The 11,828-nt window shown below is 42.5% G+C and overlaps 1 protein-coding gene across 1 annotated transcript; it reads left to right on the top strand.

Annotated features, from left to right (window-relative positions):
• The first annotated feature begins 2,102 nt into the window (after positions 1-2,102).
• LOC126792152 (uncharacterized) lies at positions 2,103-4,175 on the top strand. Its single transcript, XM_050518635.1, has 2 exons — positions 2,103-3,353; positions 3,408-4,175. Exons 1-2 carry the CDS (start codon positions 2,103-2,105, stop codon positions 4,173-4,175), a joined length of 2,019 nt encoding a protein of 672 aa, XP_050374592.1.
• The last annotated feature ends 7,653 nt before the right edge of the window (positions 4,176-11,828 follow it).

Genomic DNA, 11,828 nt, shown 5'->3' with positions numbered 1-11,828 from the left:
AGTGAAAGAAGAGAAGCAGAGAATGAGAAGATAAGCACGGGGCATAAATGAGGAAGAGATGAGAGGGAAAGAAGATATTTGTTTCCCAATTCTCTCCCCCTTTTACCCTTTTCAACAACAACTTCCGTAATTAAAATCTCACTCCTCTAACTTCCGATTACTACGTGTCACATGTCTACAAACTCGTTTTGACGAGCTCTACGACTTTTGTGAAGGACGATTCCTGACACGAGCGACGAATTAAAAGTCAATTCTTGAGTCAACCGAATTAAATCGAAAAACGACTTAATGGTTCTCGAACCGATTTCTACTTCGAATGAAGACTATTTAAAAGACGTAGAATATGGATATAACCAAAATATCATTTCATTAATCTCCATGAAATTACAAGAAATAAATAATGAAATTCGGGTTATTACAAATGCAATACGCATCAAATAGGGAGAAGCATCATCTTTATTCATTGATAAGGGGGTCTTATATATAGGCATTACATTGAGTATCATGTAGATTCAGGGATTATATATCCTTTCTTATCTAGACTAACCTATACTAATTAGGACAAGATACACCGGAAGATTACGGAAAGTAATTCTGCTACAACACTCCCCCTTGTATTGCGATCCTAATGTGTCATGGTGCAATACGATTGACTCGGTAAAAACCTTTCCAAGTGTTAGGGGCCGCACTTGTAAGGCCGCAAGCAACCTTGTCCAAGGTCATGAGTCATGCCTATGGCCGGTTGCTTGCGTGCTAGTGGCAATATTGTAATTTATATTTTCTGTAATTTCCTTTATTAAGTTGGCTCATGGTGGGAAGGTTCCATGTTTCCCCCTGCCAAGTCTAGTTTTGCAAAATATGCTATTATAGGGAAGGGTTCCTAGGCGGCGACGGTTGGCCTACAGAACTAGTATAGGTAAGCACATGTACTTGCGCCTCCCTTAACGTCTTACCATCAATAAAGAGATGAATTATTCAATCATCTGTGCCTCGTGAGATCATTTCTTGTTGCCTACTCGATCATTCACTTGTTCATGAGATTGTCCCTTACAACTATATAAATTGTGTTCTCGCTTGTTGCTAGCACTATATTAATATCGTGTGGTTTCATTGTCCCTTGCAAGGTACTCATTTGGCTAACTTGCTTCTCATTCAACGATTAGCAAGTGCCGCATGGTCCTACTTGTGCTTTGCAAAGTCGGCCCGTGACAATTGGTATCAGAGCCGGCTTGGCTCAAGGCTCTTACGATGACAGGAAGAATGACCAACCAACAACGATTCGATTTTTATGATCAGCAACTCGGTGAACTTGCGGGAGTCCCGGATAGATTGATTGACATTACCTCCATGCTAGACCGTGTCGACCTAGAAAGGTTGGTGACACGGGTGGAGAACCTTGAGGGGTTAAGGGACCGAGTTGCGGCCCTAGAAAATGTTGAAGCTCCCAGGGGAGGAGCAAGAGAAGGTTTTGAAGAGTTGGAAGCACGGGTTACAGCCCTAGAGATGGAAAAGCCCAAGAGAAGGGCAAGATATGAGGAAGAGCAAGGCGCTGCCTCGCTGGAACAATTGGGGGCGATGAGTGATGCCCTCGACACTTTACGTGTGACGATAGACACTATGGCGGATGATGTCCGAGCCACCATCGATGCATTCAAAAACGAGCTGATGGAGATGAACACTAAGCTCAATCTAACCATCCGTGTGATGGACAACTGACCTGTGACGGACTACAGGAAGGTCAAGATACGGGAACCTCAAGCTTATGGAGGGGCAAGAGATGCCAAGGAGCTTGAGAATTTCCTTTTTGATATGGAGCATTATTTCCGAACCGTAAAAGCTGACTCGGAAGAGGTGAAGTTAAACATGGCAACAATGTATTTGTCAGGGGATGCCAAATTATGGTGGAGAACAAAATACAATGATATCAGAGGAAGGTTTGCTCCATTGAAACATGGGAAGACCTCAAGAAGGAACTTAAAACTCAATTCATTCCAGAGAACGTGGATTACATTGCAAGAAGGCAATTGAGGGAGTTGAAACACACCAACAACATTAGAGAGTTTGTGAACAAATTCTCCATGATCATGCTCGATCTCCCAGACATGTCCGAGAAAGATCGGTTGTTCTATTTCCTCGAGGGATTAAAGCCATGGGCTAGAACGGAGCTTCAAAGACAAAGGGTCCAAGATATGGCCTCCGCTCAAGCGGCAGTTGAGAGGTTAACTGACTACACATTCGAAGAAAACTCTGCAAGAAGAAACTCATCCTTTACGAATGTGAAGGTCAATCAAAGCGTGAGACCAGGACAAAGCAAAAGTGGGGGAGGGGAGTCAAGATTTTCAAATTCTGGAGGAACAGATAAAAGATTTAGCAATGTGAGAGACACAGCTTCGTCCAAGTCAGCAGTCTCAACAGGGGTGTTTACTCCATGCCCATTTAACTCTGCTGGCTTCACCCCGAGACCCCTATCATGTTTCTTATGTAGGGGACCTCATAGAGTAAATGAGTGTCCTCATAAGACTGCTTTGTCAGCTCTACAAGCCCAAATTTCAGCAAAGGAGAATGAGGATCGACAAGAGGAGGTAGAAGAACATAGCCACATGGGGGCATTGAAATTCCTGAATGCGGTTGAAAGGCAGCCCTCTGTGACAAAGAAGCTCTTACCCAAGGGCCTAAAGTTCGTGGAAGGAAGCATAAACGAAAAGGTCGCCAAGAGTGTGATGATAGCCACTGGCGCTACCCACAACTTTATATCGGAAATGGAAGCACTAAGGCTAGGGTTGGAGTACGAGAAAGACATGGGCCACATGAAAGCAGTTAACTCCTCACCCTCTCCCACTGTAGGGTTGTCAAAAGGGGTGCGCCTGAAGTTGGGTAATTGGGAAGGAAAGACAGATTTGGTGGTTGTGCAGATGGACGATTTCAACGTTATATTGGGGATGGAATTCATGCTGGGAAACAAAGCCATTCCCATTCCTAATGCTCAAAATCTGTTAGTAATGGGGGAGAGACCCTGTGTTGTGCCGGCCAAGGTGGTGTCACCAAGTGAGCCTCGCCTTCTGTCGGCCCTCCAACTTAAGAAGGGCGTGAAGCACCAAGAACCGACATATGTTGTCGTCCCCCTGATAAAAGACGGGAGTGGGAACGAGATAGTACCGAAGGAGATCATGGGAATCTTAGAGAGCTATAAATATGTGATGCCATCGGAGTTACCTAAAGAGTTACCACCCAGGAGGAATGTAGATCATGAGATCGAGTTACTCCCAGGGACTAAACCGCCTGCGAGGGCACCATATAGCATGGCCCCTCCAGAGCTGGCAGAATTGAGGAAGCAGCTTGGGGATCTATTGGAGGCAGTCTTCATTTAGCCCTCTAAGTCACCATTTGGCGCCCCGGTACTATTCCAGAAGAAACATGATGGGACTTTGCGATTGTGTGTAGACTACCGAGCTCTCAACAAGGTCACCTTGAGGAACAAGTACCCTATACCCCTGATTAATGACTTGTTTGACCAACTTAGTAGTGCCAAGTACTTCACAAAGCTAGACCTTTGCTTGGGGTACCATCAAGTCTGCATCGCAAAAGGGGATGAGTACAAGACAGCATGTGTCACCCGATACAGAGCCTTTGAATTTCTGGTAATGCCGTTCGGATTGACTAATGCACCTGCTACCTTCTGCACATTAATGAACCAAGTCCTCAGCGACCTGTTGGATAGATTTGTGGTGGTGTATCTGGACGACATTGTGATTTATAGTTCCACTTTGAAAGAGCATGTGGAACACTTGAAGGTGGTGTTTCAACGGTTGCGAGACAACAAGTTGTATATGAAGCGAGAAAAGTGCTCCTTCGCGCAAGATACCATAAAGTTCTTCGGTCATATCATAGAGAGGGGAAGAATCAGGATGGATATGGAGAAAGTAAGGGCCATTGAAGAGTGGCAGAGTCCCAAGAATGTGAAGGAATTGCGCTCTTTCCTTGGACTAGCCAATTACTACCGGCAGTTCATTGAGAAGTACTCTAAAATGACAACTCCCTTAACCGAACTGTTGAAGAAGGGAATGGTGTGGAACTGGGGCGAAGGCTGCGAGAAGGCCTTCCAAAACTTAAATCAAGCCGTTATGAAAGATCTTGTTCTTACCCTGCCAGATTTGAACAAGCCATTTGAAGTGTAGACAGATGCGTCTGACTTCGCTCTAGGCGGGGTCTTATTGCAACAAGGACACCCTGTGCCATACGAGAGCCACAAGCTCTCAACAGCAGAGAGAAGATACACAACGCATGATAAAGAGATGTTGGCTGTGATTCATTGTTTGAGAACTTGGCGACACTATCTACTGGGGTCGAAGTTTGTAGTGAAGACCGATAACTCCGCGGTTAGTCACTTCCTAACACACCCAAAATTGACACCAAAGCAAGCCCGTTGGCAAGAATTTCTCGCGGAGTTCGACTTCCAATTTGAGTACAAAGCGGGCATCACTAACCAGGTCACAGATGCCCTAAGTCGCAAGGCCGACCTTGCTGCCCTTCGGATGTTAGCTACTATGTCTGGCAGTGTGGTAGTCACAAATGTTAAGGAAAGGGTCAAGGAGAACTTAGAGAAAGATCATGTGGCTCGAGCTCTGGTCTAACTAGTGAAAGAAGGAAAAAGCCGTAGATTTTGGATGGAAAATGGTCTATTGATGACCAAAGGAAGGAGGATGTATGTTCCCCGAGCCGACGAATTACGAAGGATGTTAATGAGAGAGTGCCATGACACTTTATGGGCAGGCCACCCGGGGTGGCAAAGAACCCACGCACTACTCAAGCAGGGTTATTACTGGCCCCAAATGCGAGATGATGTGATGGAGTACACAAGAACTTGGCTAACATGCCAACAAGACAAAGTGGAGCGACAGAAGACTCCGGGATTGCTGGAACCACTATCAGTACCGAGCCGTCCATGGGAGAGTGTCTCCCTGGAATTCATTACCAATTTGCCTAAGGTGGGAGAGTTATCTCGCATCCTAGTGGTGGTGGACAGGTTCTCAAAATATGCAACCTTTGTACCAACTCTAAAACATTGCTCTGCCGAAGACACAGCGGCCCTTTTCTTCAAGCATGTGGTGAAGTACTGGAGAGTACCACACAATGTTGTCAGCGACAGAGACACCAGATTCACAGGGTCATTCTGGGTGGAGTTATTTAAGCTGCTCGGGTCCGAACTCAACATCTCCTCGAGTTACCACCCCCAAACGGATGGACAGACTGAAAGATTTAACTCCATGCTGGAGGAGTATTTGAGGCACTTTGTCCATGCGAATCAGAAGAACTAGGTAGAGCTACTCGATGTGGCACAATTTTGTTTCAATTCAAAGAAGAGCTCCGCCACCAACAAGAGTCCCTTTGAAGTAGTCAACGGCCAACAACCACTCCTACCTCACACAGTGCAGGAGGTGTATAGGGGCAAGAATCCTCGTGCCTTCAATTTCACCAAAGAATGGAAAGCCAATGCCGAGATTGCTCAAGCTTACTTAGAGAAGGCGGCTGGGAGAATGAAGAAGTGGGCAGATCAGGGCCGTAAACCCCAGGAGTTCCAAGAGGGGGACATGGTCCTTGTCAAGTTGCTACCCGAACAGCTCAGATTTCTTCGCTCTAAAGATAGGCGGTTGTTTCGGAAATATGAAGGCCCGCTTCTTGTGATTTCGAAGGTGGGGAAGTGTTCATATAAGATCGCCATACCCCCGTGGATGAAAGTTCACCCAGTATTCCATGTTAGCAACCTCAAGCCGCACCTGCCAGACCTTGAAGATCAAGCCCGAAACCATCCTGTTCGCGAGCATGTGGAGATCAGATCAACCAAGCCGAAGGAGGTGGAGGAGATTCTAGTAGAAAGAGTTGTGAGCACATTTAAGAGTCCAGGGTGTAACCAAGCAGTTCAAGAGCGTCCGCGCCAGCAGTACTTAGTGAAGTGGAAGGGGTTTGGAGATGAAGAAGTCAACTGGGAGAATGTCGAAGCACTAAACAAGTTCAAGCAGAAGATTGAAGACTTCAAGTCCAAGGCAGTCGTCGAGAGCGCCGACAGGTTTAGTGGGGGAGGATGTTAGGGGCCGCACTTGTAAGGCCGTAAGCAACCTTGTCCTAGGTCATGAGTTGGGGCCGCACTTGTAAGGCCGCAAGCAACCTTATCCAAGGTCATGAGTCATGCCTATGGCCGGTTGCTTGCGTGCTAGTGGCAGTATTGTAATTTATATTTTTTGTAATTTCCTTTATTAAGTTGGCTCATGGTGGGAAGGTTCCATGTTTCCCCCTGCCAAGTCTAGTTTTGCAAAATATGCTATTATAGGGAGGGGTTCCTAGGCGGCGACGGTTGGCCTACGAAACTAGTATAGGTAAGCACATGTACTTGCACCTCCCTTAACGTCTTACCATCAATAAACAGAGGAATTATTCAATCATCTGTGTCTCGTGAGATCATTTCTTGTTGCCTACTCGATCATTCACTTGTTCATGAGATTGTCCCTTACAACTATATAAATTGTGTTCTCGCTTGTTGCTAGCACTATATTAATATCGTGTGGTTTCATTGTCCCTTGCAAGGTACTCATTTGGCTAACTTGCTTCTCATTCAACGATTAGCAAGTGCCGCACGGTCCCACTTGTGCTTTTTAAAGTTGGCCCGTGACACCAAGCAATACAAAACCTCTTGGGTAAAATAAAAGCTTAGTCGAAGGGAAAAGGAGAAAAACATACCAACTACATTTGAACATAACATGTGGTATAGAGTCCTCCTAAAGTCTGCAAAACAACTCCCCCTGATTGGTAACTCAATCTCGGAGTTTAGATAGGTAGTGTATACGAACGCTCTTCACATTCTTCAAAAGTAGCAATGGGTCAATGATTTGAATATCAAATATCGCCAAACATTCTTAAATCAAACATGCAAACTTATCCGTACACGGATAAAAAGAAAGAGAATTGCAACTCAAAAGAAGAGTTTACAATGAAAAACAGATTTGCGCGTGATATGACTTTCACGCACTTAAACAATCATAACTTCTTCAATACAATAGGCATGTATGAACCATAAAACGTTCTGGAAAGTAGACACTTGTGGCTTTCCAGTGAAATATGGTTCATAACCTAGTTCGTTCTGAGATGATCATCGAAGTTGACTCAGTTACAGTTTCTGGACAGATCCGTCCTATTTTCCTAAAATAGCTATAACTCACTCAATATAACAGATATGGATAAATGGTTGGTGTCCCTAGAAAGTAGACACATAGAACTTTCCAATGGTACCAAATTCATCATTTTCCAACAAGCGATCTGCCCTATAGGGCCCGTGAAAGTTGACCTATGAATATGGGCAGATTTTGACATTGCTTCATTAAAGTGTCTTTTGTGTTGGGATTTAGGATTTGATGTCATAAACATGTTGTGATCAAGCATTGACATGTGTGTGGGCGCACTCAGCTATCATCTTGGCCTTATGAATTTAATCCGAATTAGATGTCGAGTCATGTATCTAACAACAAGCACATGCATACACATATCGTATTTAAATGGGAAATTTCATCTCTTAGGACTTATCATCGCTCTTACAACGGAAACATATCTTTTATGACTTCGACTGATTCATGGAATACTTGTAGATATTGGTTTAACATCTTTGTTGCCTTTAGCCAACCGATGAACAACATCATTAATAACGGTCATCACTTTCAAGACCTAGTATTCTCAAGATCATTTCATTCTAAGTATAGTTGCATGCAATATTGCATATAACCAGACAGTTATGGGTAAATTACTTACACATAACAAGGGCCCTAACTATAAGGTTTAACTGCTTAATGGTCGCTCCTACTCATCCATTCATGCAGAATGAATATGGGGTTACGGGGATGTCCAATCCTGGCTATGCAATAAAAAGTCTTCGAAGTGAATTCTCCTACACTGTCAGGGTGGTGAGCCCTGAGTTTTGAGCAAGGAGCTTCGGAAAGCAACATTTGACCACAAGCTGCAAATTCAATTGTTTTGGAAACCACCTAACTGACAAGGTATTATGAGAACAAACCGTCTCATATTTGATTCCAGGGCGTTTTGTCAGAGAGTTTGCACCATAAGGTTAGTCTAAACTCTTATATTTCTCACTACACCTACAAAGGTATAACCGATAGGATTTACATGTGCGGTGTTGGCATTACCTAACCAATGACCTATCTCTTTGTTAAAATTGGATCAGGAGGCTGTGGCGGTGACATAGATTGATCATCACAATCAAATCCTACTGGATAGCACTTTCCATGTAGGCCATTCTACAATGTTAGAATTTTGCTTCAACAGAGTATGTATAGTTCGACATCAAACTCATTCAACATCGTCATTCTTTGAGATCTCTCATTTAGATTAGTATTGACATTGAGGTGTCCCCCAATGATAACTATCATCCAAGAAAACAGACGAGTGAGTATCATTGATCATAGATCAAATTGTGCCATAACTCGCATTCAGCAAGTATTATCGAACCAAGTGGTCTCTCTACACTTTCGTAAGAGCCACGGCCTAGTGACACCATCTACCACATTTGTGGAGTCACCACGTCACCAACAAAGAGTTACTACATGTCCTTCTGTCAGACATTAATTCTTACAGGCATAGTTGCAGCATGTATCTCTAATCTCCTCACTTCCATTTGTAGAACTATTAGGAACATGATGAGGCACAGTGAGACAAACCACGACAAAACCAAGTCGTTGAACTTGAACAAACTTGTTCTGCTCTTCCCCTAACGATGGGGAGACTGGCTCATCAAAAGAGACTAAATGAGATCGCTTGTTAAAGTCTTTATATAAGCGGACATAGGTGCAGTTCATGTCTTATTCAAAGAAAAAATTCAACATGAAATAATCCATCATTATGCCCTTCTGGAGGCGCAATTTGGCACATAAATTATGTGGACGATAAACCGTTAACATAATCTGTTAACAAACATGCATATTGCTATACTTGAAACAATAATATGTGAATCATTACAACCGTAACGTTAATGATGGTGGTATAGATAGATACCGTAAAACAAGACTCACTATAAGCCGTAGCTTATGGTTCAAATTGTTGGTTTGTAGGAAGCCCAAGCACATCAACAACCAATACCGAACCTCTGTTTTACACATACTTGAACGGTTCACTAACTTTCCGAACCCCGAATACTACAAAATTTTAGGAGCAAGTAAACAAGGATGTTAGGAATCTAATGCCACCAGCCTCACTGTCGGAGTCGGTCCGAAAGGTACCAAACCGCTCCAAAATACTCGCCGGAGGTCAGTGACCACTTGTGTCGAGCGGTTCAACATAATCCAGGTTTCCAATGGGCTCAAATTTTGTGAGTAGATAGCCTTAGATGTTAGAAATCAGTGGCCGCAAGTAGCACCGCAATAACCCACCTAAAAGTAGGTGAACCGGTCCTCACAATGACAAGTTCGCAATCTGTAAATCCTAAAATTTTAGGCTTTTTCACCTTTTTTCATTGTTTTAGGTGCTCCATAATAATATATTTTATCACATAGTGAACATGATAAGCCAATTTAGGCTTTCATCTTATGTCTTATTTTCTTTAGCGTAAGAGGGTGTATGTCACTCCTAAAATTTTGCTAAAGAATAGGCTTGGAGATTGAATATAGTCAATGAAGGATCATAGAAAGGGCTTATGCACATGATAATGCATAGAGTACATCTCCATTACTTTTTGGAGGAATTTTATTGATCCGTTAACTTCTTTGCTCAAAAGAATAGCCTAATCGAGTCATCGATTCATTATTTTGAATCATAGTATCGTGAAAGAATACAATTTACACTATTTTGACTCATGAGATGCGCTACATCATTAGAAGCGATACATAAGAACTCGTTCACAATGAGTTTGTAAGTAATAAATAATGTTGGCACAAGGATTTTCTTCAAGTAGCTTATGGTCTCACCAATTTATATATATGGTATCGTTGTGAATTCATCAACGTAGACAACTAGTATGACAAAAACCATTTCATAGGTTCAATTGCTCTCTTGATGCATAAAAGCATGTTACTTGAATCATAATGCCGTAAGGCATTTAAACTTGAGCACCTAAACCGCTCTTGATTCTATGTGTGATGATATCGTCATCATAGTCACAATTGATTAACAGGTGTGATATGTAGTGTGATAGCGGGTATGATAGGTAGTGTGACAACGGGTGTGATAGGTAGTCTGACAGGAGATGTGACAGTGAGTGTGACAGCAGTTGTGACAATGGGTGTGATAACGGCTGTGATAGGTAGTGTGACAGCGGTTGTGACAATGGGTGTGACAGCAGGTGTGACAGCGGCTGTGATAGGTAATGCCACAGCAAGTGTGACCATTTGTGTGACAACGACTGGGATAGGTAGTGTGGTAGAAGGTGTGACAGTGAGTGTGACAACAGGTGTGACAATTGGTGTGACAGTGGGTGTGACAGCGGATGTGACAGTGGGTGTGACAGCAAGTGTGACAACAGGTGTGTCAGGGGGTGTGACAGGTAGTGTGACAGTGGATGCTAGTGTGACAGCGACTGTGATAGGTAGTGTGACAGTAGGTGTGATAGTGGATATGACAGCTGGTGTGACAACGAGTGTGACAGTGGCCATGATATGTAGTGTGACAGTGGCTGTGACATGCCGAGAGAAAATGTCTAAATATGCGAAATTATGTTAAAATTCAAAAGAGATAGGTATGAGTATGGTCAGAATGAACATAATAACTAGAACTAGGGAGCCTTGAGCTCCGATTTTGCCGTAATAGCTTGGATCACCACCATGGACGGTAGCAACTCCTTGCGAGGGTTGTTGCGCCTTGTAGGGTGGTCGGTTCAGAGTTGGTATGGTATCAAATGAAAGAGCGGAGAGAAATGTTTCCAACGATACCAGCCATGTTCAAATCCATCGCCGGACGACAAAGTTATGGTCGGAATTCCAAGAAAAAGGAAAAAGATGAATATGAAGAAGAATAGTTGGATAAATGGCAAAATTGTCTGGAAATTATTTTTAAAATGACTATTTGCTAATTTTGTTCCAAGCTAAGACACTATTTTCTAATTTCTAGTCAATTGAGATGATTTTTTTATAATTGGAAAATAAGTGGTGACCTTTTTCTAATTTATGATGGAAAATGGTACTATTTTATAATTTTCCTTTTTCTATAACGGGCACATATATACCTATATATATATATATAGGGAATTTTTATTAACACACCCTTTTCTGTTATTAACACATTTTATATTTTTTATTACTTTTTTAATGCACCACACTACTTTAACTTGGTTCTTAATGGCTTATATAGCAACCTCTAACTACAATTATATTCTTTTTATTAGGGATCAGTAAGAGGAATGGGAACATTTAGGGGTAGAGGCAGAGGCAGAGGAATGAGCAATGTGAGTGGACTAGGGCCACCTACAAGGCAAACAACTATTGACAACGATAGAGGAATGGGCAAAGTTGTGAATATGGCAAGGGGCAAAGGGAAGGGACCACAAGACATGTAAGTTCAATGTTATGTTTGTAATCATGTTATGATATTATTTTAAATTAATAACCGGATATTTATAGATAATTGAGAAGAGGAATGAGAGGGAAAACCAAGAATATTGGCTAGTACGTGCATTAATCATTCATCATCTGCTAAGAATTGAACTTAATTATGAAAAGGGTCCATTATGGAAATAACTTACATATTTACTTGAAATAATAACTTCATACAAAATTACAATAACCACCTCAAATCTTAAAATATAATTTGTTTATTTATAAGTGTTTGTCCTAAATAAATAA

The sequence above is a fragment of the Argentina anserina genome, chromosome 4, assembly GCF_933775445.1.
Source record: "Argentina anserina chromosome 4, drPotAnse1.1, whole genome shotgun sequence".
In the NCBI taxonomy this organism is placed as follows: Eukaryota; Viridiplantae; Streptophyta; class Magnoliopsida; order Rosales; family Rosaceae; genus Argentina; species Argentina anserina.
The sequence above is the reverse complement of the archived record's forward strand: the minus strand, read 5'-3'. Positions and strand labels throughout refer to the sequence as shown.